The 23,735-nt window shown below is 45.5% G+C and overlaps 1 protein-coding gene across 4 annotated transcripts in view; it reads left to right on the top strand.

The window, feature by feature from the left end:
* The first annotated feature begins 710 nt into the window (after positions 1-710).
* SETBP1 (SET binding protein 1) overlaps positions 711-23,735 on the top strand; it is a 372,922-nt gene continuing 349,897 nt past the window's right edge. Inside the window, exons 1-2 of one of the 4 annotated variants that reach the window (XM_012440796.3) lie at positions 711-1,297; positions 22,575-23,229. In XM_012440796.3, coding sequence (XP_012296219.2) covers positions 22,744-23,229 — 486 coding nt within the window. In that variant the 5' untranslated portion in view covers positions 711-1,297; positions 22,575-22,743. Of the gene's footprint in view, positions 1,298-1,804; positions 1,946-22,277; positions 22,445-22,574; positions 23,230-23,735 lie in introns of those variants that run through there. The other 3 variants (XM_064379223.1, XM_012440793.2, XM_012440794.2) reach the window with 3 other exon arrangements.

Raw genomic sequence — 23,735 nt, 5'->3', positions numbered from 1 at the left:
GTTGTGTCAGATAGTGGCAGTGTTGAGCCCAGGAACCCGCGCCGAGACCGCCGCGCTCCCCGCTGCCGCTCAGTCTTCGCGGCGGACTCCGGCGCGCAGGAGCCACTGGGCCGCGAGGGCTCGGGGGAGCGGGAGGGGCGCGGGGTGGGGGCGGCGAGGGGTCCCGCATCGCCGTCCACGAACTGTTCTCCTTTTCCCCGGGGAAGAGCCCCGCTCCCTTCAATTGACAGAAATTCACCGGGGCAGGGGGGCGGGTGAGGAGAGAGGTCGCTCGCGGCTGGCTACTGGCTGCGCCTCCCCCGGCTCCGGTCTGGGAAGCGGCCCCGGGTCCTCCGGGCAAACAGCGTGGTCACCGGCGCCCCCTGCGAGGAAGAGCGCGGGGTGGTGGTCCCTGCTCGGCTGGGCCGCGCTGCCGCTCCGATCCTCCTCCCTCCCGCGCCCGCGCCCTCCCCCTTCCTTTCACTAGGAGTCCGGGACTCGGAGAGGGCGCGGGAGGCAGGCACACGGGCCGATCCCACTCCAGCGCTCGCCGGGGACGCGGGCGGGCGGCGACGGGACGCGGCGGGGGCGCGGGGCGGGCGCGGCCATGGAGCGGCGGCGGCGGCGGCGGCGGCGGCAACACTAGCGACCGCGGGCGGACGAGCGGGCGGGTAGGGCCGCCGGGTGCCGCGGACCGAACTGCACAGCTCAGCAAAAGCGCCCTAGCCTTCCGCGCGCCGCCTCCTGCGAGCCCAAACCCTGCAACATTTTTAACGCTCCAATCCATCCTTTGAAGAAAAGCAAAAAAAAAAAAAAAAAAAAAAGCAGAAAAAAAAAAAAGAAAAAGCCAAAAAAAAAGCATTGATCGGAGAGACGGGGAGATATATATATATATTTATATATATAATTTTTTTTTGGCTCCTGCTAAAATTAGCAGGGCTCGCCGCGCGCCTGTGTGCGAGTGTGTGTGCGTGCGGGCGTGTGTGTGTGAATGTGATTACTCCAGGACTCCTCGGGCTCCGGAGACGCCATTTTCCCCCTTGATATCTCGCTCCATAAATCGGTGGCGCGGCGGAGGCGGCCGAGTCGGGCGGGAAGCGCGGGGCCGGCCGGGGCGCCCGCCGCTCGCCGCCGCCTCCGCGCGCCCGGGGGCCCCGGCGCCCCCCGAGCTAGGGCGGCCAGCCCGCGGCTCGCCGTTTGACAGATGCTCATCGCCATGGAGTTGTCGCAGCAGCACCTTTGGGGGCTCGGGCGAGCGACGGGAGCCGGGATCTGAGCGAGCGCCGGGGCCAGCGGAGCCGGAGCCGCCGGGACATGGGTGAGCACGAGCGGCGACCTTGGCCCGGGAGCCCAGGCGCCCAGCCTCCCTCCGCGCCGCGGGCCCCCGTACGCCCGGAACCGGGGGCGACGTGTGTGCCCTGCATGCAAAAGTTCACGTCGCCTTGCTGGGTCTTTGACTTTGCATCGGGAGGGAAGGGGGAGACCGGGCCGAGGGGGCGGGATGCCGGTCCAGGCGAGGTGGCCGGAGATGGGCGCGATTCTGGCGGGCCGGCGGGTGGGCGGTGAGGCTGGCTCAATTGGAGTGGCTCGTTGGTGGCGGCGATGGTGGAAGCTTTGGGCTGGAGGGCTGGGAGCTTATTGAGTTTCGCCTAATCTGATCTCCCCCCCTCCCCCCGCCTCGCCTTTTGCACCCTCCCTCGGTCCTGCCGCCGGCTGGCGGGGCTGGCGGGTTTGGCGTTGGTGGAGTGGACTCGGGAGGGGGAGGGGGTAAGGAAAGGGGTGGGAAGGCAGGATATTTTTTTTTTTTTTTTTTTTTTTTTTTTTGCTCTCTTTGTAACTTGCAGGTTAAGTGGAGCTAGAGAGCTACATTGTAACCTAGTTGGATTTTTTTGGGGGGGAATGTATCAGAATCTAACGTGTCGTTAATAGAAAGAAGAACAGGCAAGAAGTGGTCCAGCCGGCGAAGGTTGGTGTGTGCTTGTGTTGTGGCTGTGTGTTAGTCTTTTTCTTAAAAATTTTAATCAATGTATTTGAGTCTCTTTCTTATGCTCTCTGGTTTTGGGACTCTGAACAGATAGGAATTCCCTTAAAAGCAGACGAATGCCTTTTTGAAAGCACGCATTGTGTGCGTTTCTAGAGGAGCCGTGGGCTTGGGAATGAACGGCAGGCTTCCCCGTTCGGTGGTTTCCAGTGGGAAATCACTCCGGAAAGGGAAGCCTTCGGTATCGATTTATTGTTTTTGTCTTCCAAACCATTATCTCTTTGACCAAAATACTGTCTGAGAAGTTCCGCAGGGACAAAGTCAGGTAAACTGGACCGGGCAGATCTTTAGCAAGATGGTGATAACGGGGATGCTGTTTTCAGTGTCTGTTTGTGATGGAAGCATTGTTGGGTAATAGCAATTTCTGATCGGTAGAGCATGCTGGTTCTAAAAAAATAAGTTAACTGCCGAAATACTGTCTTCCAGCCCCGCTCCCCTGCACAGTACAGCACCTATTCCCCCCGCCCCCCCATCCAGACCGCTTACTACAAGTCTGAAATCGGATCCAACTGGAAATATTTTCATTGGAGATTGAAAGTTGTACAATTGGAAATAGGAGATGAGGCTTGAGGTACTGGGAGTGTGGAAGGGGAGTTCTTATTGCCCCCTGATGCTGCATTTATTCTTTATGTGTGTCTGTGTTGGATTCTCAGGGTGTGTATCTGTCTAAAAGGACTGTTGTGGGAAGGATTTCCGATTCGTTTCCGTTTCAAATAAACTGTCCTGATAATCTCACGGTTGACATCTAACGCTAAAAGGGCAATTTGTGTGTCTCTTTATCCCTGCAGCAACTCTCCTCCAAAAGGCCAGTTTATTCTGGACTTCTACAGCAGAGACCTTTCCCTTCCAGCCCCTACACTCCCCCTACCTCCTGCCAAATATCCACACCTTTCAAACCTTAAAGTTTAGTTGTAGTCCACAAGGTTTCTAAGGAAATACTGGCATTACTTGTTTTTCTTTGACATTTTTCCTTCTTTTTCTTTTCATTCCTTCACTCTTTATCCTGTTTTTCTTCTTTTTCTGTATATTTATAGTAAAAACTAATTTCTTGACGTTTCTGTGCTGTCACCAAAACTATCTGGCAATTTGGCACCATCTCTTACCCTCCTTTAGTAAATAGGTATATCTCCTGTGCCCCATCCAAACTCATCTTCCTGTACAAAGCATGTGTGTGTTGTGGGAAAGAGGGGATGGGGAAGAGAAGAGGCTTTTGGAGAGGAAGGGTGGTGTTGAGTGCAGGCCACATCTGCAACACTGGACCAGACCTGGGCATTGGGGGGAGAGTTTCCTTTGCACACCCCAGCTGGGATGGGAAGGCGGAGCCAACCGGCCAGGGGCGTGTGAGGGAGGAGAAAGTTTGTAGTACTTTTAAGATGTAGCCAGTTTACAATCCCAGGTCACTCCCCCTTTTTCCTGATTTCTGTGGCTTCCACCATCCTTAAACTCCCTGAGGGAGGTGTGAGCTCTTTTGCTCTGGATTCCCAGGTTTCAGAGCGAAGGTGAAGGTGCTGTGTTTTCACCTGTGCTTAATTTCATTGCCTGTTGCCAGAAAAGGTTAAGACAGAGTGTTTTGGGGAAAGTCGGAAGAGGAGGAAGAAAGAAATCAAATGTGGTTAAACAGAGTATTTGCAGGCTGCAGGGAATGTAGCCGCAAAAGATATGGAGATCAGGTACCCAGAGTGTTGTTGCTTGGCACACGCTCTCTCCTCCCCCATTAGAGGGAAAAAAACAAAACAAAAACAAACTGTTGGTCTTGGGAAGTTGAGTTGGTGTCAGACCTGGGCTGTGGGAGTTGCTAGCCACTACAGTAACCTGAGCTGAGCTGGGGAGGAGGTGGTGAGCGAATGCGCCAACGGGAGCCAGAAGAGGGAAACGGACTTGTCTCTCTTAGCTGGGAAAATAGATGTATCTCTGGAATAAACAAACTGGAGGTGGGGGAGGGGACGGTTTGCAGTGAACATAAGGTGGAATGTCTGAGAGGCAGCAGTGTCGGTTAAGAAGGGGGCCACATCTAGCTTGGGAGAAAATACCAACTGCCTTATATGTTCATGAAAGGGCTAGGCAAGTGAAGGGCTGTAATTTGATCTTTTGTATGTTCACATCAGAATGTTACATAGGAAGGCCCTGCTCTGGACATCACACAGGGGAACCTGGAGGTATCTTTGAGTTAGCCCAACAGCACCTGGTGCAAGGGCTTCTGGTCATGGACTTGCCTTACTCCCAGTGAACTACTTTGCGAATCACCTGACCTAAATGAGGGCTGGGGGAATTGGAAACAGTGCTTGGTGGTGTTGTAGGATTTAGTTGAAGATGGTGAGTGAGGAGAGGCAGAAGGCAGGATTTTGCTGAAGAAGATATAGGTAGGTACTTTTCCCTGGAGCTCCTGTTCCATTTCTTCTGTTAACTTTGAATTCTGTGAGGGGATGAATCCATACTTCTCTGGCACAAAAGTGTACCTCTAGGAGAGGAGAGTTGTCTCAATGTGGTCATTATTTTTAGTTGTACTTCAATCTCTGCTCCAAAGCTTCTATATAATATGCAAAGTATTATATAGAAGATGAGAAATAGCTGGATGGGGCATCCTTTCTGGGTTCCTGTGGAGACACTGAAACTTGGCTGGTCCTGGACCTCCCAGAATGCCAGTTTTTTCCTTGGAGACTTGAAGTTTAAATTGAAACCAGAAAGCTATTGAACGCAGATCCAGCCAATGAAACCCTGTTTTCTCTGATGCTCAGGAATGGGAAATAAATAACTTTTTGCTGATGGCATTTCAAGTTGCTTCAGTTTTGCTCCTGCCAGAAGAATGGAGTAAATTATTATGAACACATTAGCATTGTAAGGAGGAATTGCAGTGCTTTAAACATGGGATGGTGTTGTTTTGTTCAGGGACTCAGATTATGGAGGAGTCCTATCAGGGACTGGTGGTGGCAGCACAGGAGGCTGTCCTGGAGGGTTAGCAGCACTGGGCTGAAGAAAGGAAGCCTCATAGAGGTCTTCCCTGTTGCACATCATTTTGTCTGGTCCTGGGGTTTCTCTGAAGGGATCAATTCCATTCCTATCTTGTGGCATATGATGAAACCTAGTGAGTTTCCCGAAGTGTTTTGGGCCAGGAATAAGGAGTGATACCATCATGCATATTGCCATAAGTTTGAGTTTCTTTTAGAGTGGTTTTTAAAGGCAATCCTGGTGTTTTACAAATTCTTTATGAAGTTGCATGTCCTTTGGCCTGCCATATACCTGAACAGTGCAGAAAAGAAAACACTAAGATGTCCCCAGACTATAATTTATGAACGCAGAAGGATGCTGCCAATCTACCTTTTTACTTAGCTCTGAGTTTTAATTTTCCATTTTCACTGAGCTTTCTAATAGATTTTGATGCCCCCTTAGATACATCAAGTTGGGGCTACAGAAGGTATTGGGGGACTGTGATCATAGATGACTGAGTTGAAGCTTATGGTCCTTACTATACTCATTTATAAGTTTCATAGATTTCAATCCAGAGCAGCTCATTTTTTAGAGCTTTTTTTTTTATTTGATAGAGGATACCACTTAAGGTTGAGGAACCACTGTTCTCATCTAGAAGTTTCATAGGTTCAGTCCAGAAGCTCTTTGTTTAGAGGGTTTTTTTGTGTGTGTGTGTGTGTTTTTTTTTTTTTTTTTTTTCCCCATTAGAGGGTACCGTCTAAGGTCCAGGAACAATTATCTTATCATCTTATCTTATCATCTAATCTTATTGAGACAGAGTCTCACTCTTGTCACCCAGGCTAGAGTGCAGTGGCGTGATACAGGCTCACTGCAACTTCTGCCTCCTGGGTTCAAGCGATTCTCCTGCCTCCGCCTCCCAAGTAGCTGGGATTACAGGCACACACCACCATGCTTGGCTAATTTTTGTATTTTTAGTAGAGATAGGGTTTCGCCATGTTGGTCAGGCTGATCTTGAACTCCTGACCTCAGGTGATCCACCTGCCTTGGCCTACCAAAGTTCTGGGATTCCAGGTGTAAGCCATTGCTCCTGGCCGAGGAACCATTTTTTTTTAATGGCCATTAGCTTAGAAACCAGCAGTTGGCGTCCTACCCTATTCACAGCAAATGATACCAGGTGAAGAATGTGAGCAGTCCTGAAGTCCACAGGATCCTCTGGGAAGTAGCCACCACCCTGCCAGGAGGAGCCCATTTACTGATCAGCGGACCCAGGTAAAACAATTCTAGGTGAAGCCAGCTGAGCTGACCCCTCAGGTGGGCAGAGGCTCTGCCACTCCAAATGCTGAAGAGGAATAGGGGATGAATGGTGAGCAGAGAAAAGTTTTAGAACTTTGTCAGCTTGGAAAAATGTTTCCTTGATGCAACTTATATTTTCCCAGCAAAAATACTCCCTTTTATATGCTTGCCATTTTGTTCTTTACAAAAATATCTTTATATGGCTTCCACCCCCTTGGTTCTCCTTAGGAGGAAGGCCAGATAAGCATTTTATCTCCATTCAGAAGATGAGGCAACTGATACACTGGGTTGCCTGAAATGACACAAGTTGGTGGCCAACCTGGGGCCAGACGGTTGTGGCAAAGTGTGAAGAGCCTCACACCTGAAGTGACAAGATCTGCTTTGGATCGTGTCCCTGTACTTCCCAGTTAAATGACCCCGGCAAGGCAGTTAGCCTCTCTGAGCCTCCGGAACCTAATCAGTAAAATAAAGATAAAGATGCTTACCCTGCCTACTTCATGGGGGTTATGAGGGTTAAATAATACTAGCTAATTTCTGTAATTGAACTCTGGGAGGATTTCCATGCTGCCTCCTGGAAACTGGTGCCTGGGATTATTGTTGCCATAGCCCAGCAATTAATAACCCCCTGCAATGATCAGAAATGCCCACAAGGACTCCTTGTGTTGTACTCATTTAACTGATGTCCGTATAACTGTCTATGTTAAATTATTAGATGCCTTCTATGCCATGTACTTTTGAGACTCAAAGTCTCAGGTGGTATCCATTTGGACTCAAAGATGTCCCAGTTATCAGGAAATGCTCTTTAAGAATCAGCAAGAGAAAAGGAAAAAACTGTGCAAACACACAGGGAGGGGAGGCAAGGTAGAGAGAGAACGAGAGGAGGCTCTCCATCAGGAAACCACGATACTTAAGCAGTGGCATTCAGGACAGAATTTCTAGCCTATTTAAAGAAAAGAACTAATAGCAGGGTTGCTGCGGTCCCAGCAAATCCAGTAAGTTCTCCAGAATCAGGAAAGTTCTTCACAGCCCATTTGTTCCCTGACTCTTCTGTGCCCCTCCTTTTACCCTTTCTCATGTGAGCTGGTTTGCCCTGTCTGGCAGCCTGAAGCAGGCACCTTGCTGTGTTCTTGAATGAACCCCCATTTTATGCAATATGCCCCAGACTCTGTTGTCAGACTGGTTTCTTCACTGACCCTGGGCATTCTGTACATCTACCTGCCTCCACACCTCAGCTCTCTCTGTGTTGTCACCTCCAGGTGGAAGGTGCCCTGACTGGTCCCTTATAACCAGAGCCTTGACCTCTTAGGCCAACTAGTTGCACCCAGCCTCCTCTGTGGAGGGTAACTAGTTCCTCCCTCCCAGCTCTCAGCTCCTTATCCCCAGTTCCTAGAGCAAGGCACCCAGCTTATGCTGCCTTGCTGTTTATTGTCACTTATCCAGCCACCCCAAGCTCTGAGCCCTTGAAGAAGGGGACAGGTTTTCCCACACAGCCCTGAACTTATTTATGAATAATTTTTGTTACCTGAATGAATCACATCATTTATGAAGAGATAGAATATTGAAAGTCAATGTCGTTTAAGGTATATTAATGCTCTGCATTACGAAGCAACACAGTGAGGGCCCCTTAGTGTGAATAATAACTACTTTAAGCCAAAAATAATGGCTTTTTGTATTTTTGGCTACCTTTCAGGGACAATCACCCAAAAGTTTCTCCCTTAAAGTTTAAAAGTTAAGCATATTGACTGGGTGTGGTGGCTCATGCCTATAATACCAACACTTTGGGAGGCCAAGGTAGGCAGATTACAAGGTCAGGAGTTTGACAGTAGCCTGGCCAATGTGATGAAATCACATTTCTACTAAAAATACAAAAATTAGCTGGGCGTGGTGGTGGGTGCCTGTAGTCTCAGCTACTTGGGAGGCTGAGGCAGGAGAATCGCTTGAACCTGGGAGGCGGAGGTGGCAGTGAGTCGAGATCGTGCCACTGCACTCCAGCCTAGGTGACAGAGTGAGACTCTGTCTCAAAAATAAAAAAATAAAAATAAAAAAAGGTTAAGCATATTTTACTATATGTCCATCTTTTCAGTCATCAATTCACTCATTCAGTCATCAAATATATGTAATATATGTTAATAATAGTAGTGCCTACTGGAATCTCATTGTGACTGTAACACACATAGCTCTTAACTTGCTCTGAAAATTCTAATTGTATTTTTTATTGACCTTGCTCTGTTTGGCACTTAACCACACAGTCATCTTTGTTGCTTAAGTCCAAGTGTTTTTTACTCTTCAGTGATGGAGTGAGCCTGGCCACAACGGAAAACAGAGAAGGCTGAGCAGAGAAAGGCAGCTGAGGGGAAGGTTGCAGGGGAGGCTAGAGATGCAGAAAGCAGCATGGGCTGACACCTGTTAGCATATGATATGGGACAAGCTGCATTGCCTTTCTACTGTTGTACAGTAAAAAAAGTTTGGATTGGTATAGAGAATCCCTTCTAAAATTCTGTGATTCTATCGTTAGAGGTGTCCTAGGAATGTTAAGGATTTCTTAAAGGTCTGAGCTCTTCAAACCTCTTTAATGGCACCACTAACAACCATCCAAACCAATCCCACCAAGGATTAGTGCACTTTGCTAAATGTTAGATGTGGTTGAAAGAGTTACAGACAGGGAAGGTGGTGCCCTGGGGTAAATAGAATTGGGATAAGCACCCATTAGAACAGTGGAGTCAGTCTTGGAGGATAGGGAAGAGGAGAGGAGGCAATAGTGAGCTGAATGTGAAGACATACCACTAAAGAGTAATGTGGAAGGAAGAAAGGGATTAAATTATCCACATATCTTTTGAACTGATTCTTTCTGGTAAAATAACTGACTTGAATCAAGAGAGATGGTATAGACAGACAATTTCTGGGAAATCCAGAATATATTCTGTAGCTGGGCTTTGCTATAGCTTCCTGTCAGATGGCATCTGGAAACTCTGCTATGGATACTTCACTCATGCAATGGATGTAGGGGCCTGGATGTCATTTCTCCATGTAGTTCTAAAGAGCATGGAGTCTAGGGCCATGCCTGGGCTCCTGGGGTATCCACTCCATCCCCATCGCACCTGGTCTGCCCTGCCACATGGCAGCTTGTGTTCAGTAATAGCTAATGGGTTGCTTTGTGTGCATTTTGAGATCAGATATAGTGACCCACAGTCTGCAAAGCCAGAGCCTTCTTTGATTTGGCTTGAGTTAGGAAGGAAATTGGGTTGGGGTAGAAAGGAAATTGGACTTTGACCTAAAATACTGTAAAAGTTCTGTGGGATGGCTGAAGCACCTAGGAACACACTGATTGGATATTTAGGAAGAGGAAGCCTCTTCAAGCCATTTAAATGCTGTAATTGCTTTTACCCCAGGATCTAGTAAAGGATTTGGGATGAAAAAGGAGCATGCAATATTGTTAGCTGAATTTAGTAAAAAGCAATTTCTTCATTACTCCTTTTATCTGCCAGTGATTTTCAGTTCTGTCAGTGGAAGGGAGTTTCTCAGAGTTTGAATTTGTGACCTAGAGAAAGGTGGAGATGGAGAAGCTGAATTTGATGGAACCAACACAGTAGCGCATCAGAAGCAGTGGGCCACCAATGTGCTTGTAACAGAATAATGAAGTCTCTGGGTGGCAAGTCCTGTACGTTGTTGGTGTCTCTTTCTGTGACCTATTGTTATTTGAGCAATGAGAGCTTTGATTTTTTAAAAAGTATTGATTAATAGTAATGGCTAAAAGGGATGATTTGATGTGAAAGCTCTGTGAACTTTTCTACTCATTACTTTATACTTTAGAGCTCTATTACAATTGGTGTTTTGATCCACAAATATTTACTAAAATACCAGCATTGCGAATTGTGTGAGCCATTGTGCCTGGTACACTTGGTTGGGAAAGGTCTGCTATGAGATGTAGCTTTTGCCCTGGGAAAGTGGGCAGTGTATCTGCAGATGCATGCTTTGCTGAAATGGGAAGGCTTCTTCTGCAGTCGAAGTAGAAACATGATGCAAAGTGGAATTTTGTTATTTGTGTGATCAGGCTAAGGTATAGTCAGGGAAGATTTCAAAGAGTATGTGTTGAGGATTTGACAGAAGATGTAGAACAAGTGGACATTCTTGGTGGGTAGAATAGCTTTGGCATAGTGGCAGCGGGGGGACAGAATTCAAATGTGAATTGAGAATTCCCTCAAGGAAACAAATGCTAGTTTTGAACACGTACTGCCTCTGGCAGAAGCAGCACAGGCCTGAAGATGAAGGTCAGGTGACTGACATGAGGGGCAGCAAGCCCATAGCAGACACCTCTCTGGTCTGAGGTCTTCTGTCCACAGTGAGAAGAATGAAACCCAGGGCCCTCTATGTTGGACTCAGTATACCTGTTTTAATTCAAACTCATCAACTTTCCAACTCTCTGATTTAGCAAAAATTGTTTTGTTCATTGACATTATACTTGATTGTGACCACACTCTGATGGGTGCTGTGGGCATCCCAGGAGATGGAGTGAAAGATGCTCTAAGAGCTTATGAAAACCAGGGGCCAGCCGTGGTTTTCATAACAGCAGCCAGCCATCTAGGGGTAGGTGCTGAATTGTAGTGGGAGCCCGAGGGGGTTTATCTCCAAGGTTAGTCAGATCAGAGAAAGCTTGGAGGAGTAGGTGGAACTTGAGCTGGGTCCTCGACAACGGAGTAGCAGGGGAAGATCATCCCCTTTGGAATGTGGAGGGAGAAAGGGAAGAGTTCAGCACAGGGCTCTGTGGAGTGTAAGGCAGCAAGACAGATGGGATGGTGTCCTGTGAGATACAGGCCAAGGCTTCATCTCCTCTGAACTGAAATGGGAGGCATGCCCACAGCTTTTCAAGTGCAGGGAGAGCAATCTTGGGGAGCAGGTGGGTGTGCCTGTGAGAGACTTCCACATATACTGACATAAAAGAACGCTGACAGCTGACTGTGCCTCCTGCTGCTAGGTCCTGTCTGCTACCAACGCTTCAGCCTGGGGTTCAAAAGAGGTATCTTTAGAACAAGAAATGAAATGATATATAAGCATTTGGAATGGGGATGGGCCCTTCTGGGGAACATAAAACTATGATACTGGTACTTATTTCCAAGTGTTCAATGTATAATTGGAGAAGGACGTATACAAGATTCAGTAACAAGGCAATGTTTAAATGACAGTGCAAGATAGCTAGAGGAGATACATCATAAAGAAAGGGAAGTGGAGCTAATATTTGTTTAGTTCTCTGGTATGCTTAGCATCTCCTTTGCAGCAGAGGCACAGACATATAAGTGCCAGATTATACTTTATGTTAGAATGACAATGAACAAAGCAATGGCTGAATCAGACGGTTCAGAAGTCAAGGAATTTGACTTAAGACTGAAGATGTAGTGAGGTGAAAGTTAGAGGGCTTTGAAAGAACGACTTTATTATCATCTGTTACAGTGTTCGTGTCCTTGTTGTCTCCTAGTATGTCTGTCATTTTCCTCCTCAGTTTACAAATGGCGCCGTGGAGGACCAGAGTTTTCAGGTTCAACAAACCCCTCAACTTTAATTTTCTTATCTGGAAAATGGATATATCTCTGGATTAAAATCAGATAATAAATCAGGGTTAAATAGTATAATAAACTTAAATAAACTTAGAGAATACCTGATGTATGTTAACAATTAGGGTTATTTTCTTTACAGTGTGAATCTCTCCACCCTACTTGGACAGGAAATATTTTGCTCACAGTTACTTCTTTCAGATCTGCTATATTTAACCTGTTTTGGCATTGTGCTACATATATTATTCACTTTTTTTCCTGTAAGATTCTGTGAAGAGAATTAGGAAAGGCAGATGAGAAAACTGATGCCCCAGAGAGTTAAAATGACGTGGTAATTCAGATGGCAGACTGGTTTTAGAACTCATGTATGTAGAAGCAACTAGCAACTTTTGGCCCAAAGTTGGCATAACTTTGGGTTTTAGATACCTCATGATATCAAAGTAAGAGGCTTTGTAATCATATATACCCCGATTCGATTGTGAATCCTACACAGAAAGTGTGTGCTCTTGAGTAAATCATTAACCTCTGTGGACCTTAATTTCCAGGTCTGTAAAATGAGGACAAAATCCTGGGCATCACCGTGCTGTTGTGTGAATTAAATTGATAATGGCTGTGAAGAGCTCAGCACAAGTTAGTGGTAATGTTTCCACCACACTCCCCTCCCGCCACAGCATTCACTACAAGAGAACACTTTTCCTTGACTGCACAGAGGAACACAGGCACAAGTATTGCATCAAAGCCAGAGCTCAACCTGCAAACTTGATTGGCCCAGCCAGGACTGTAGAGATTTTTCCCTGGGGAGCAAAGACACAAGGATCATGCTGTTGTGTTGTGTTATTGGTTCCCAGAGGAGGTACTGTTTTTTTGCAGCTAGAGCTAGAACTGTTGGTTAGTGGATAGTAGGTTGGACCTCAGGTCTCAGAAGTTTGATCTCCTTCTTTCCTTATCATAGAGATCCCTGAGTACAGAGATTAACGCTGTATGCTTAGTTTTGTCTTAGGCTCAGCCAACCCAGCCAGGCTGAGCTGCAGAGCCAGCAGAATCTGATAAAGAAGTGGAAGGTACCAGCTCTGGCTTTGAAGGGCTTCTGGATGAGAAGACAAGGCTCAGTACTTGGGAATGTCAGAGCTGGAAGGGGCCACAGAGCTCAACTCATGTTCTGCAGTCCCAACTCTACATATAGTGATGGGGAGACTCAGGGAGAAAAAGGAACTTGCCCAAGGCCACCAGCTCTAAGTGGTGGTGGAGGGAATGGAATATGGAATTCCTGACTCTACCCAGTATTATTTCCTCCATGAGACAAACTGGAAACAAGAAAAGAGCAATAAGCAAACAACAGCTAAATGCCTAGGTGAGCAGATGCAAAGGAAACTAGTTGTCTGTGCTTCTCATTATGTAGGAAGATGGGGGAGGTTAGTCTTCAACTCCTGTCCCTCAGGGCTTGACATGGAGTCTGAGAAGAGAGGGCAGCACTTAGCCAAATGCTAGCTTGGTGACAGACTATAGGAGTAAATCAAATTTAACAAAAAAAAAATGTACACGCTTCCTAAGGTGATCCCAGTGTGTTCTTTTATAATTGTTATCTCATTTAATCTTTAGTTACTTTTTGAAACAACGCTTGAGGTAGAATTATTAACCCCATTTCAAAATGAGACTTGGAAAGATTAAAAATATTTCCCAAGAACACAATGACTAAGTGGGAAGGAGAGGCTAAGAAGTCTAAACCTATGACAGCAAATCAGAACTGCCTCCATTCTTCTTCTTAAGGAAAAACATGGCTTGGACACTGCTGTTGGACGGTTGCTCTCTGTGTTTTCTATGCTCTGAGCTGTGCAGAGACCCATTTAAAATATGGCCCTTGTCCTCATGGAGCTCGTGGTCTAGTGGAAGAGATAGGTAAATAAAATGTTGAAACAGAGTTTTCCAAATGCTTTCTGATAACAAAATGACCAGGGAAGTGAGAGCAGGACCGTGTGTGTGTGTGTGTGTGTGTGTGTGTGTGTGTGTGTCTGTCTGTGTGTATGTATCTGTATACATGTATATGCAGCAAGAGGTAGAAAAGGAGGGTCCACATTCTCCATGAAGGAGGTGAAACCTGACCCAATTCTTACAGGATAACAAGAGTTAACCAAGTAGAGAAAGGAGAAAGGGCCAGCCAGTCAGAGAACCTATCAGGGAATCATATACAGTAATGCCCATCAGTGGGGCTTGGGAGATCTGCAGCTTGTAAGATGCTGCTGGAGCATGTGGTAGGTGAATTACTCAGGAAATACTGCTTGGAAGAAGTAAAATGTGATCAGGAACATACCACACAAGTGCAGAGTATGAAAACACCACTGAGTAGGAGCTTTGTCCTTTGCTGTAGACAGTTGATGTATTTGCAGAGTCGGAGAACTATGGTGTAGAGCTGCCCTTGCCCTTGCCGATTGAGAGCTAGGTAAGAGTTGGGTCACCTGCTAGATTTACCAGTGCTGATGGAGCATTTACTCTGGGTGTTTCTGCAGTAGAAAGGAAATCTGAAAAGATTACTCAGTTATAGGCATCTGAGTCAAGTGGTGTCTGGCTGGCCTCGCATTCAACATTTACTGAGGGAATAATTTGGAGTGTCTCTCTGTGTATCAGGAACTGTGCCAGGCCCCGGGGGACAACCATAGTGAGCCAAATAGGCACAGGTCTTACCTTCAAGGGCTTACCATCTAGTAGGGGAGGCAGAGTTTGAAACCAAGAGTGGCACAGAGATTTAATTATATAATAAATGCTAGGAAAGACACGTTCTGGGCTACAAAGGCACAAAATGGGGAGTTCTGATCTGGTTTGTGATGCTCAGGGAAGAGGCATTTAACCTCAGCCTGAATAGTGAAGAAGTGCTAACTCCAAGGGGGCAAGAGGAAGATTCCAGGTGCATGCAAAGTCCCGTGAAGTCACTTGTGACTCCCCACCGAAATACCATAGAAGACATAAAGAAGGATGAATAATCAACCACTCCCAAAGCCAACGTCAGACGGTCAGTTTCTTGACAGAATCTGACAAGAGATTCTTATAACCATAGGCCAGTGAATCTAGGTTGAAAGTACAATTTCTTCCTCATCTGTAATTAGAAAGGATCACATTCCATCTTTTTACACCATTTGTCCCCTTAATCAGAGATTCACAATTTCTGTCAACCAGAAAAGCAGGCAGTCATCAAGTCTACTGTATGGGCAGCTTGAACAAAACCAGCTGAAGACGCCCCTCCCTGACGTCATTATGCATATTCTCAAAGACTAGCTCTCAGAAAACAAATGGGCAAGAGTGGGGAGGGGAGTTCTGGGAGGAGTGGAAGTAGGGCATTTACTTCTGGGCAGAGATGTTTCTTCCAGTGAAGTTCTGAGGTGAGCATGGAGTCTTTGTCACAGGGCATGTTGGGAAGTTTAGCTGTTTAGCTATTTTTGTGAATCCAGCAGAAAAGACTCTTCTCAGTTCAGCAAAATAATAGTAGATGGATGTCCACTCTCAGTGGTGTTCAAGTGTATGCTTAACACCTTGTTCTCCAGATTTTTTAAAAGCACTGATTTGTAAAGTTTGCTCGTTCTTGTGATATAAACACTCCCACCATGGCTGATTTGGTTTTTCTTTTTTTTGGAGATGGAGTCTCGGCCCCTTGCCCAGGCTGGAGTGCAATGGCACGATCTCAGCTCTCTGCAACAACTTCCCAGGTTCAAGTGATTCTCCTGCCTCAGCCTCCAGAGTAGCTGGGATTATAGGCATGCACTACCACACCTGGCTAATTTTTGTGTTTTTAGTACAGATGGGGTTTCAACATGTTGGCCAGGCTGGTCTCAAACTTCTGGCCTCAGGTGATCCACTCGCTTCGGCCTACTGAAATGCTGGGATCACAGGCACGAGCCACTGCACCCTGCGGCTGAGTTTTGAGCTACCAACTTAATGCCACTGAATGTGGAGCTGGGGAGAGATACGCACAGTGGGCTCTTAGGAGCGCATAGGCACTAGCTTCAGCACATCCCTGGTACTGTTCACTAGAACTTGATATGGTCTCTGATGAATGGGAGTAGCTCGAAGAGGAGGATGTTTCTGACTTCACAATGGGTAGAAGGTAGTCCAGTTCTTCCTCTATTATCCAATACTTCCTCTGTAGGCCAGACTCTCTCCTCATCAGAGCAGGAGCAAAGAAACAAATCCCAGCATGAGGCCTCCTGAGGAGGAAGAAACACTTTAAACAAGTTAAAACAAATAATATCAGGAAAATTAGTTAATCCAACAGCAATGTTAGTTTCACAAAGCTACCTGGCATCTTCAACAAGAAGTATGACCCGTGGAACAGGAGCTGTGATGAAGAGACATCAGAGTCAGCTGAAAAATGGATGCATTAAGTAAAGAAAGATTGCAGGGATACAAAATGTGTGATTGCAGAATTAAAAAAAATCCACAGTGAAGTCAATAAAGGCAAAGGGGGCATGGGAGATAGAATCAAATGGTATTATGGAGAACAGTATGCTCTCCTACAGGGCAAAAGAGAGAAAGAAAAGCAGTGAGAGAGAAAATGATAGAAATGGAGAACAGAGATGAGATGAGAGCTCTCAACTAAGAATTACAGGAAAAACTTCGAAAGAAGCCAGAACCATTTAATGGAAGAAATTACCAAAGGAATAATTGAAGGGAACATTCCTGAACTAGAAAGAACCTGCATCTACAGATCCAAAAGGCTCATTATGTTCCAGGAAAATTAAAGGGAGAGAGCGCCACACTACACTCATTTTGTCATTAATAAAATTCTAACATAATGAAAAAGTTTTCAATTATAAAGGCATAAAGCAAGTTGCCTACAGAGGAAACCAAACCAGGCCAGCCTCTGTTTTCCCTTCATTACTTTAAATGCTGAAAGACATTCTACAAAGTGTTGAGGCAAAAAGTTCTAGCCTGAGAATTATATAGTCAGCCCAACGTCTTTTACCTGTGAAGATGGAAAAAAAAAAGGCTTATTAATTATGGGAATTTGCAGGGTCCAGAGCAGAGGGAGGACTGAGGATGAAGAGGTTGGGGAAGTTTGCAAAAGTTCAGGAATGAAGCAGAGCACTCTTCCTGTATTTGTGATTGTTTGCCTTTAAGACCTGAGAGTTGCGTGTGTTATTATTCATGTATTTATTTTGTAATGAAGAGCATGGAGTTCTACTACCAAGAAATACAGTAAAAAAAAAAAATCTTTTAAAGTAAAAACCACAAACTAGTGAAATAGGCCAGGAAGACATCATTTTTTTTTCTATTTTGTTGATGAGACAGTGAAGTTGAAAGAGGCGTATGAGGGCTCCTAAGTGGCAGAACTAGGCCAGGAACTCATTTCTTTGACTCCTGTTGAATATACTAAGGGCCCTATCTCTACTACCTTGTCTCTTTAGAAAGCAACAGTGGGGATGGCACTGGCCTGTGTGAGCATGGCACTTGGGCAAAGCAGAAGAGGGAGGTGAACGAAGAAGCTGGGAAGCCCAGCTTGATGTGCTTTGGTCGTTACTTTAGCCAACCAGCATTTCTTGAGTGTTCATTGTGTGCTGGGTACTGTGCTAGGTGTTGAGATTGTGTAGATGAATGAATACAATACAAGTGATGCCTGTTTCCAAGAGACTCACATTACTGCTGTAAGGGAGAAATACCCTCAAGTACCCTTTAGCAACCTGACAGGGGTAAACATATAGACACAGTCTAAGGCACTGGTTCTTACTCCAGGCCATCAGAACCACCTAGAGGGCTTCTGTAAAAGCTGGCGTGTTGGGCTCCAGCCCTGCACCCCTGATTCAGTAAGTGGAGCTTGAGAACTTGTTTTTCCACCAAGCTTCAGAATAAGTAAGAGTTCCCCAGGTGGAGAATGTATTTTAGACTAGGAAAAAATACTCCATCTCGCAGTTTTGGAGGGGAGGGAAGATGTACCCTGGAACTTATCTGGGCATAAGACACATCTAGCCAAGCAGGATTCTCCTGGCCATTCAGAGGAGTAATTCTCTAGGTTCATGCTGTTCATTTCGGAGTGTACCCATAGGTATGGCTCTGCAGGGCAAAATTACGAAGTATTGCGTGTGAAAGAGAGACTAGTCCCAACCCATTTATTGCTAAGGCAAGTGTGGGTGAAGGACTCAGAGTGGCTTGTCTAGCATCTGACTGCCTGTGAACAGCAGAGCCAGGAATAAAGACTGACTTTTGGACTCCTATCTCAGTATTCTTTCCAGATACATCCATGTCCTTTCCTTGCCCTTTCATTTCCTTGGGGCCAACAAGGCTGTTAATGCCTAAGCAATTTCATCTTTCCAATCCTCCTCCACTCCCAGCCCCCACTGCCACCCCTGCCCAAGTCCTGCAGGCAGTCATAGAAGAGTTAACTTTTGTTGGACCGAAGGCCTGAGCCAAGTACAGAGTGTCCATTGTGTGCCCGCCCCCTCAGGAGGAGTCACTGACTGCTGGAATGTGACAAGGCAAAACATTTTTACCTTGCCTTGGCTTCCCCAACTCTGTGAGTGTGTGAGTGTGTGCGTGTGCTCACACACGCGTTTTGGCAGGACTGAATCACAAGAGGACTCGCGGTTGATACCCAGACTCACCAAAAAATTGAACTGTGAATTTGGGGAGGCAGGTACGTGCTGGGAAGAAAGCTAAAGGAGAACGACAGCTTTGTGTGCTGTTGAAGTAAACAGACAGGTTAGGTTTCTTTGCTCTTTCTTTTGAAAGCTTATTTTATTTTTCCAAGATGAGGGTCACATATGGACACAAGGGGCTGGATTACAGTCCTCAAGATAGGCAGCAAATTTGGCTGGGGCTGCTGCCTGGGTGGGTGGAGCTGCAGTGGGAGTAATTTGAACTCTTAAGACTTTGAATAGCTGTCAGGGGCAAAGCTGTTCTCATTCAGAAAAAAACTTGAAATCCTCCAAGTGCCCAGTCCTGCAATGGGTGCTATAGGTAATGTAAGCATTATACAACCACAGTTAGTTCTCAGCCTGAGGCTGAGCTGCAATCGTGTTAGAAAAATAAGATTTATGTGCTCAAAAAAAAAAAACAAACTAGAAGACAATACAAGGCTGGTATATAGTGGCAAACTATAGAGCTGGGTGCAACGTCAGTCCGGCCAAGGAGTGAGCACTGTGGTCTGGACTTTACGGAACGTTGTCTTGGAGAAGTGAAGACTTGGGGATGACCTGTAAATATGGAAATGCTGGGGATTTTTTATTCATTTGTTTATTCATTCCTTCATGCAACAAACTTTGGGGAACATCAGTTGCATGGCCAGCATTGCAAAGATGAGAGGAAGTGGCTGTAAGAACAGATAGAGACTAGTTTGACTTGAGTAGTGAGTGCAAGTTGGTGGCTAATTTGCCTTGGACTTTTAAGGTGAGACCAGTATGAAAAGTCTGGAATAGATGTTTTCCTAAAGATTAAGGCTATTGGAAACTGCGTTACTGTTTTACCTACAGTATTTATTATGATATACTCACATTGTCCTGGTTTGGGTCTTCAAGCAACATGAATGAAATTTCAGCTGAACCTTCTTAGGACCCCTGCCTCTAACATCAGGTTGTCTTAATCCAGCCCTCACACCATGCACCAGAATTATCTTCCTAAAGTGTAACTTTGATAGTATTCCTTCCCCACTGATATTCCGTAAATAGCTTCCCTTTACCTATAAGATAAAATACAAACTCATTATTAGCACAACATTCAATGATGTCCATGACCTGGCCATGACCTTTTATTTCCAGCCGTACCTCTCACAGGTTCCCAATTTCTACCATACTTCCTAGCCAAACCCCAACTTTCTCTTTCTTATGCATAACCCTGCACGTGCCTGCCCAGGATGTAGCCCCGTGCCTTCCATTTCTCTGCCATGTCTTCCTTCTTCCTGCTCTACCTAGGAAACCCCCATCAAGATCAAAGCCCTGTCTTGTGCTGTCCTCAAAGGCTTTCTGTGTAGTTTCCTAGCTGTCTACACCTCGCCCAAGTGAAGAAAACTTTTTCTTCCTTTTGATTCTATCCTTTCTTACAGTACATAGAAGTTCTGCTTTGCTTTAGAGTGACTTGTCAAATCTCCCATCAAAAGCGTAACTTCCTTGAGGAAAGAGATTGTATTTTCCTTGTATGTTAGTATTTTGATTTGAGGAGAATTAAAAAAAGTTGTTGAATTGAATCTTTATTTTGTTGTGGATCTCATTACTTAAATTTTAAGTTTTGGAACTTTGTCTTGTACACATAGTTACTCATTTATAGTTAAATGCAATAAATGATTGTTTAATTTATTTCACTCTGAAGTGAATCCCTTTTTGGATGGAAGATAAATATATTCACTGTATAAGCCCATCCATTCATCTAAAGTTTAGAGTTCGCCTTCTTTTATTGTATCACAGAATCTGTAACATACATGTCCCTACTCTGGTTCCAAGGTCCAAATGGATTTCATTTAGGAACTTTATATGTATGTGCCTTGCCTTTTCTCCTGACCTGAGGAGATTCTATAGGTAGGTATTAGAGAATTAAAATGTCATTGGAGATTCCTGCCAAAGGGAATAGACTCTGAACATTACTGCTCTAAGAAAACATGGCTTGCAATTTGCATGAATCTGGGATACAGACTGAGAAAAACCTACTAGATTTTTACCTCTTGACAAATGTGGAAATGTTCTAAGGTACATTGATGTCTCCAGCAGCTGGGGTGGTGCCTGACACTAGAAAGACAGGCCTTTGTAAAGTTGACTTAAGTACAACTTTTTAAAAATGATGTGTGTTGGCCCGGCGCTGTGGCTCACACCTGTAATCCCAGCACTTTGGGAGGCCGAGGCGGGTGGATCACGAGGTCAAGAGATCGAGACCATCCTGGTCAACATGGTGAAACCCCGTCTCTACTAAAAATACAAAAAATTAGCTGGGCATGGTGGCGTGTGCCTGGAATCCCAGCTACTCAGGAGGCTGAGGCAGGAGAATTGCCTGAACCCAGGAGGTGGAGGTTGCGGTGAGCCGAGATCGCGCCATTGCACTCTAGCCTGGGTAACAAGAGCGAAACTCCGTCTCAAAAAAAAAAAAAAAAAAAAAAAAAAAAAAAAAAAAGATGTGTGTTATTGGGCAGATAAATGTCGATGAGACAAAGAATCTTTTAAGTAAGAGAAACATCGAGTGTCATCTGGTCTGACTTCTCCCCACCTCCCAAAGTGGAGACTTTGTCCATCTCGTAGCATGGGTCACAGGTGGCCGTTTGCAGTGTTTGTTCAACAGTGTCAGTGAAGATGCTCATGCTCTCACTAGGGCAGCCTCTTCTTTTTCAGAAAAGCTGCATTCATTGAATCTTCCCCGAAGTAGAAGCAGTTGTAAATGCGTCTTTCTGCAAAGCTGAGCAGTTTAGCTGAATTACTCCTGGGCTTCTCTGGGGAGCAGGGTCCACGTGGAAGCCGGGGCTGCCTTCCTGGCTGGCTTCTTCACAGGGTGTCAGCTAAAAATGTGCTGATTCTGGAGAGAGAAGACACACGTCTGATCTTCAGCCTTCCACTTATTGGTTGTTCTGAATGTGTCTTTGCAGGCATCATTGGGCATTTTCTGGTGGGCACATTTGCCAGCCACTTCTATAAATTTATGGGTTCAGAGGTAGAAACCTAAGATGTACAGTCGTGTCTTCTGCTGGGAAACTTCAGCCGCTGAGAAGGTTTGAATGTGATCCAGCCTACAGCCTAAGGGCAAGAGGATGTGATGTTTGCAGCCCCAGGGGTTTTGATTTTCTCTTGAGACTAAGCATTTGGGCTTCCTTTTGGGCTTTGAAAATTATGAGGATGAAATTGGGAATGATGGAACATGGGGTGAAGAAGTGTGAAGGAGAGTGTAGCTGATCCCGTGATAGTTCCGAGAGACCCTAATTGATTTTTCTCTTCTCATCTTGGAGGAAGGCAGAGAGGAAGATCCTGGGGGGATTCCTGACACTTCCACAGACCTACAAAATGCTCCTTCTCTTCCTTTTCCTCTTTTGCTGCTGCAGACAATACTACTTCATTTAAGAAACCGGAAAGGGATTACAACTGTCTAGAAAGGGTATTTTTATCTAAATAATTGATAATGATTAAATATCTCTCTTTCGTGTCAGTGGAAACATTTGTTGAGGTTGTTTTTTGTTAATCACGGTGTTATAAGTGATTTACTACTAAACTCTTTTTATTTTCTTTTTGCGAGCCTCACACCTAAGCTTTACATTTGCTTGAAGAAATAGCGCAGTCTTTGCATAATTGAAATAATGCATAGTGAGAAATGACAAAGGTAAACCAGTTTAGAGATAGGCTGAATGCCCCTCCTCCAAGTGGGTGGAGAGCTTGGCACAGGCAGCCTGGGGGTTGTGTTCAGCTTTGCAAACTGTTCTTCACATGTGAGAGAGAAGTGGTGCAAAAAGCCAACCAAATACAGTTCCCACAGACCCGAGCCTCAACACTTCAGACTTCCCTTTCGTCATGATTGGTTTTAACAGTGACTCAGCCAGCTGAAGCTTCAGTGTAAAGAAACATCTAGCTTGCTACTGGGCTGGAGGACTCGCATTTCTTTTCTTTATTCTTGGGCCTACAGCCGCAAAATTAATAACAATCCATTATGAAGGCGTGTGTGAATGTGTTTTTTTCCTCTGCTCTATAAAATCCAATTTGGGGATGTGCACATTCTGGTTAGATTTTTTTCCATCATTTTTTTTTGGATGCCATAGATAAGTGGAAAGGGGCCTCTAGAACTTAGATTGAGTAACCTTTGGGATCATTTTCCTTTCTGCCATGGCTAACTGTCTCTTTGCTTCTCAGTTGCAGATCTGATCTCTTCTGAACTCATCGTGTCTCCATCCCTGGGAATCTGACCCTAGCAACTGGACCACTTTGTTCTTGGAATTTTGGGTGTCCTCTCTTTTCACCTTTCCCTTTTCCCTTTATCCCTTCCCCCTCCTGAGAACTCCTGAAGACTGTAGAGATTGTCATGGAGTCCAGGGAAACCTTAAGCAACTCCCGGCAAAGAGGGGGCGAGTCAGACTTCCTGCCGGTCTCCTCAGCCAAGCCCCCGGCTGCTCCTGGCTGCACAGGAGAACCTTTACTCTCCACTGCAGGACCTGGGAAGGGGATCCCAGTGGGCGGAGAACGCATGGAGCCAGAGGAGGAGGATGAACTGGGCTCAGGGCGGGATGTGGATTCCAACTCCAACGCGGACAGCGAGAAATGGGTGGCAGGAGATGGCTTGGAAGAGCAGGAGTTTTCTATCAAGGAGGCGAACTTCACAGAGGGAAGTCTGAAGCTAAAGATTCAGACCACAAAGCGGGCTAAGAAACCCCCAAAGAATTTGGAGAACTATATATGCCCACCTGAGATCAAGATCACCATCAAGCAGTCTGGGGACCAGAAGGTGTCCCGTGCTGGAAAAAATAGCAAAGCTACGAAGGAGGAAGAAAGAAGCCACTCCAAAAAGAAGGTAGGAACCCCCGTCTTGTAGATTTTTTTGTTTCTCTGTTTTTGCCATTTTATCCTCAACTTTTTAGGGTCTGTTTGCATATTACAGTTGACTCTAGAACAACATGAGATTAGGGACTCAGACCCCTGCACAGTTAAATCTGTGTGTAACTTTTGAATTCCTTCAAGAACTTAACTACTAATAGCTTACTGTTGACCGGAAGCCTTACTGGTAATATTAACAGTTGATTAACACGTATTTTTATATATTATATGTATTATATACCATATTGTTTGAAAAAGTAAGCTAGAGGAAAAAAATGATCTTAAGAAAATCAAAAAGAAGAAAAAATGTATTTGCTGTTCATTAAATGGAAGTGGACCATTATAGAGGTCTTCATCCTCATCGTCCTCATGGTGGGTAGGCTGAGGATGAGGAAGAAGAGGAAAGGTTGGTCTTGTTATCTCAGAGGTGGCAGAGGCAGAAGAAAATCTTCATATAAGTGGACTCTTGAAGTTCAAGTCTGT

The sequence above is a fragment of the Aotus nancymaae genome, unplaced genomic scaffold, assembly GCF_030222135.1.
Source record: "Aotus nancymaae isolate 86718 unplaced genomic scaffold, 86718_ANA_hifiasm-v0.15.2.pri h1tg000020l, whole genome shotgun sequence".
NCBI lineage: Eukaryota > Metazoa > Chordata > Mammalia > Primates > Aotidae > Aotus > Aotus nancymaae.
Note: the sequence above shows the minus strand (reverse complement) of the source record. Positions and strands in the feature narration are given on the sequence as shown.